At 48.1% G+C, this 3965-nt stretch overlaps 1 protein-coding gene across 1 annotated transcript; it reads left to right on the top strand.

The window, feature by feature from the left end:
* Nucleotides 1-1535: 1535 nt before the first annotated feature.
* Nucleotides 1536-3126, top strand: LOC127222855 (alpha-enolase-like). The gene has a single exon (XM_051185363.1). It carries the CDS (start codon nucleotides 1587-1589, stop codon nucleotides 2889-2891), a length of 1305 nt encoding a protein of 434 aa, XP_051041320.1. The 5' UTR covers nucleotides 1536-1586; the 3' UTR covers nucleotides 2892-3126.
* The last annotated feature ends 839 nt before the right edge of the window (nucleotides 3127-3965 follow it).

Genomic DNA, 3965 nt, shown 5'->3' with positions numbered 1-3965 from the left:
CAGAGACAGCTGACCTAAACAAGGGGGAGGCTCACAGACCCCCAGACTGATAGCTGGGAAACCAGCATTGGACCGACCCCAGACCCCCTGAACATGGGTCTCAATTAGAATGCCTGGGCAATCTAAGGGACCTCTGACAGAGGGATATATCCCTGGTGCATGAAAGGACTTTGGGAGGACATTTCCTATGGAGGGATACTCCCTTAAGCTAGAGACAGGATGGAGGGCCTAGTCCTTACTCCAAATGACTTGACAGATTTTGATGATCCCTCCTGGAAGGCCTTACCCTTCCTGTGGAGTGGGTGGGTAATGGGATGGGGGGGTCAGGGGCATGGGAGGATGGGAGAGAGAGGGAACTGGGATTAATATGTAAAATAATAATAACTGAAAAAAGAAAAAATACCTTACTAAGAAATAAATACCCAAACCCCAAGTAACCCACCAATATTTCCCTGGTTTTTGTTTGTTTGTTTGTTTTAAAACTCTGTGTGTTGGTCTGTGAGCATGTGGGTACATATGGAGGTACGTGATAGATCAAAAGGAGTGCTGGTCCTACCTTCCAAGTTAGCAGAGACTGGAGTGTCTTCTGTTTTGCCACTGCATACACTAGGCAAACTGATGAGAGCTTGGGGGATTCTCCAATTTCTGCTTCCTATTCTCCTGTAGGAGCACCAGGTTATAGACAGAACTGACTGGACCTGGATTTGCATGGGTTCTGGAAATCTGAACTCAGATTCTTATACTTGAACAGAAAACACTTTTACCTACTAAGTCATATCCCTGAACCCTTTTCTGTTTCTTTGGAGCTCCATTCCCAAAGGCATCTAAAGGGTCCCATGTCATGTAAATAATTATTTTTTTTCTGACAGGATCCTTCTATTCTGTTGCTCTGGCTGTCCTGAATCTTGCTATGTAGACCAGGCTGCCCTTCAACTCACAGATATCCATCTGCCTTTGCTGAGTGTCTTCCTCTCTTGCTCTCTGCCTTATTCCTTTAAGACAGGGTCTTTCATTGAACCTGAGCTATCCATTTCATCCAGGCTGGCTGGCCACTAAGCTCTCAAGGATCTGTCAGACTCTGCCTCCTAACATTGTGGTATTATATAGATTTTATGTAGGTATTAGGTCCTCAGGCCCTCATACTAGCATGGCAAGTGTTTACTCACTGAGCAACCTCCTCAGTGTCTATCCTCTTCATCCATAGCACCTTTCCTGGACTATAAATTCTATGAGAGGAGGCAGTGTCTGTTCACTCCCAGACCCCTCAGGTAGTATGCCACCTGAAAACCCTCAGGAGAAATGGGCAGAAGTGATGCATTCTAAGGATAAGGGTGAAAAAGAAGTTTAATTTAATTTAGACGTAATTTAAAAACTTTGCCCTTCTTTCTGGGCAGCTGAGATAAGCAGCAGAGGATTGGTTTCAGGGCCAACTGAAGAAGAAAGGAAAGACATGGGGCTGAAGAGATGGCTCAGCGGATCAGCTCGGGAACAGTGTCGCGCACTCCTCGCTCCTAAACGCTCTCCAGGGTGTTTGCAGAAACCTCTGTTCTTTTCCTACGCGGCCACCCGACTGCCAGAAACTCACAATGTCTATTCTCAAGATCCATGCCCAAGAGATTTTCGACTCCTGTGGGAACCCCACTGTTGAAGTTGATCTCTACACCTCAAAAGGTCTCTTCCGAGCTGCTGTGCCCAGCGGTGCCTCCACTGGCATCTACGAGGCCCTGGAACTCCGTGACAATGACAAGACTCGCTACATGGGGAAGGGTGTTTCAAAGGCTGTTGAGCACATCAATAAAACTATCGCACCTGCTCTGGTTAGCAAGAAGCTGAACGTTGTGGAGCAGGAGAAGATCGACAAGCTGATGATTGAGATGGACGGCACCGAAAATAAATCCAAGTTTGGTGCAAATGCCATCCTGGGAGTGTTCCTGGCTGTCTGCAAAGCTGGTGCCGCAGAAAAAGGGGTACCCCTTTACCGTCACATCGCTGACTTGGCTGGCAATCCTGAAGTCATCCTGCCCGTCCCAGCTTTCAATGTGATCAATGGTGGTTCTCACGCCGGCAACAAGCTGGCCATGCAAGAGTTCATGATCCTTCCCGTGGGGGCATCCAGCTTCTGGGAAGCCATGCGCATTGGGGCAGAGGTCTACCACAACCTGAAGAATGTCATCAAGGAGAAATACGGAAAGGATGCCACCAATGTGGGTGACGAGGGCGGGTTTGCGCCCAACATCCTGGAGAACAAAGAAGCTCTGGAGCTGCTGAAGAACGCCATTGGGAAGGCTGGCTACACGGACCAGGTCGTCATTGGCATGGACGTGGCTGCCTCTGAGTTCTTCAGGTCTGGCAAGTATGACCTGGACTTCAAGTCTCCTGATGACGCCAGCAGGTACATCACACCTGACCAGCTGGCTGACCTGTATAAGTCCTTCATCCGGGATTATCCAGTGGTGTCCATCGAGGACCCCTTTGACCAGGATGACTGGGAAGCCTGGCAGAAGTTCACCGCCAGTGCAGGCATCCAGGTGGTCGGGGACGATCTCACGGTCACCAACCCCAAGAGGATTGCTAAGGCTGTCAGCGAGAAGTCCTGCAACTGTCTCCTGCTCAAAGTCAACCAGATTGGCTCTGTGACCGAGTCTCTGCAGGCGTGTAAGCTGGCCCAGTCCAATGGCTGGGGCGTCATGGTGTCCCATCGCTCTGTCGGGACAGAGAATACTTTCATCGCCCACCTGGTGTTGGGGCTCTGCACTGGGCAGATCAAGACTGGTGCCCCTTGCCGATCTGAGTGTCTGGCCAAGTACAATCAGATCCTTAGAATCGAGGAAGAGCTGGGCAACAAGGCCAAGTTTGCTGGCAGATGCTTCAGGAACCCCCTGGCCAAGTAAATGTGGGTAGAGATCCCTGGAAACACCTGCTGCCTAGACCCTGTCCCTGATGTCATCATGGCGGCCCAAGGCCGGCCCAATGCTTGTCCCTCCCATGCCACCGCTTCCTTAGACATCCTTGAAGCCACACCTGACCACCTAGAGCCCTGCTGGAAACCCCAGCTTTGTAATTATGTGATTGGCTAAGTCGTTGTTTCTGTCACCTTACTTCCAAGCTAGTGTGTGGAGCCCGGTGTAATCTCTAGGGTGGCTACAGGCAAGACCCCACCCCAGCAGCTCTACATACAAAATAAAAGCCTCCTCGTAAGAGCCAAAAAAAAAAAAAAAAAAAAAAAAAAAAAAGAGATGGCTCAGCAGTTAAGAGCCCTTGCTACTCTTCCAGAGAACCTGGGTTCAGTTCCCAGTACCTGTGCTCACAACTGCCTATACCTTCAGCTCTGGGGAATCTGACATCTTCTTATAGATTCTATGGGTACCTACCTACACATTAAAAAACCCCCCATATGGGCACATATAAATATACATAACTAAAAATAAGATATATTTTTTTAAAAAGATAATTATTTTCTCAACTATTTCTTGTTGTGGGTATGCTGAATTCCTGGGGCTTTGCTAGGCCCAGGAAAGAGGTTGCCAGGGATTGTCAATTGGACCTTCTGTCTGGAGTTTTACTCTGTCTGCTATGTCTGATCCTCTTTGCCTCCACACTTGAAAAATGCCTTTGTGTCCTTGTTTTTTTTTTAAAGTTTTATTTTTCAATCTTTCTCTATGTGTATATATTTCTGTGTGTGAGTAAGCATGTTTGTAGAGTCAGAGGAGAACCTTGAGTGTCTATCCTTATCATCTACCTTGCTTAAGACAGGCTCTCTAGTTTGCCACTGCACACCCCTGGCCAGATGGCTTGAGAGTTTGCTGTTGAGAATAATCCTATATCAACTTCCTATCTTGCTGTAGAAGCACCAGGGTTATAACTGAGTGCCACCATATCTGGCTTTCCTGTGAATTCTGGGTATTGAACACAGGCCCTCATGCTTGCACTGTAAGTACTTTACCCATGTAGCTATCTTTTCAGCT

This window comes from Phodopus roborovskii, unplaced genomic scaffold, assembly GCF_943737965.1.
Source record: "Phodopus roborovskii unplaced genomic scaffold, PHOROB, whole genome shotgun sequence".
NCBI classification, from domain to species: domain Eukaryota; kingdom Metazoa; phylum Chordata; class Mammalia; order Rodentia; family Cricetidae; genus Phodopus; species Phodopus roborovskii.
Note: the sequence above shows the minus strand (reverse complement) of the source record. Positions and strands in the feature narration are given on the sequence as shown.

Coding starts and splice junctions, on each gene's coding strand:
- LOC127222855 (XM_051185363.1), top strand. CDS start 1,587: ATGTCTATTCTCAAGATCCATGCCCAAGAGATTTTCGACTCCTGTGGG.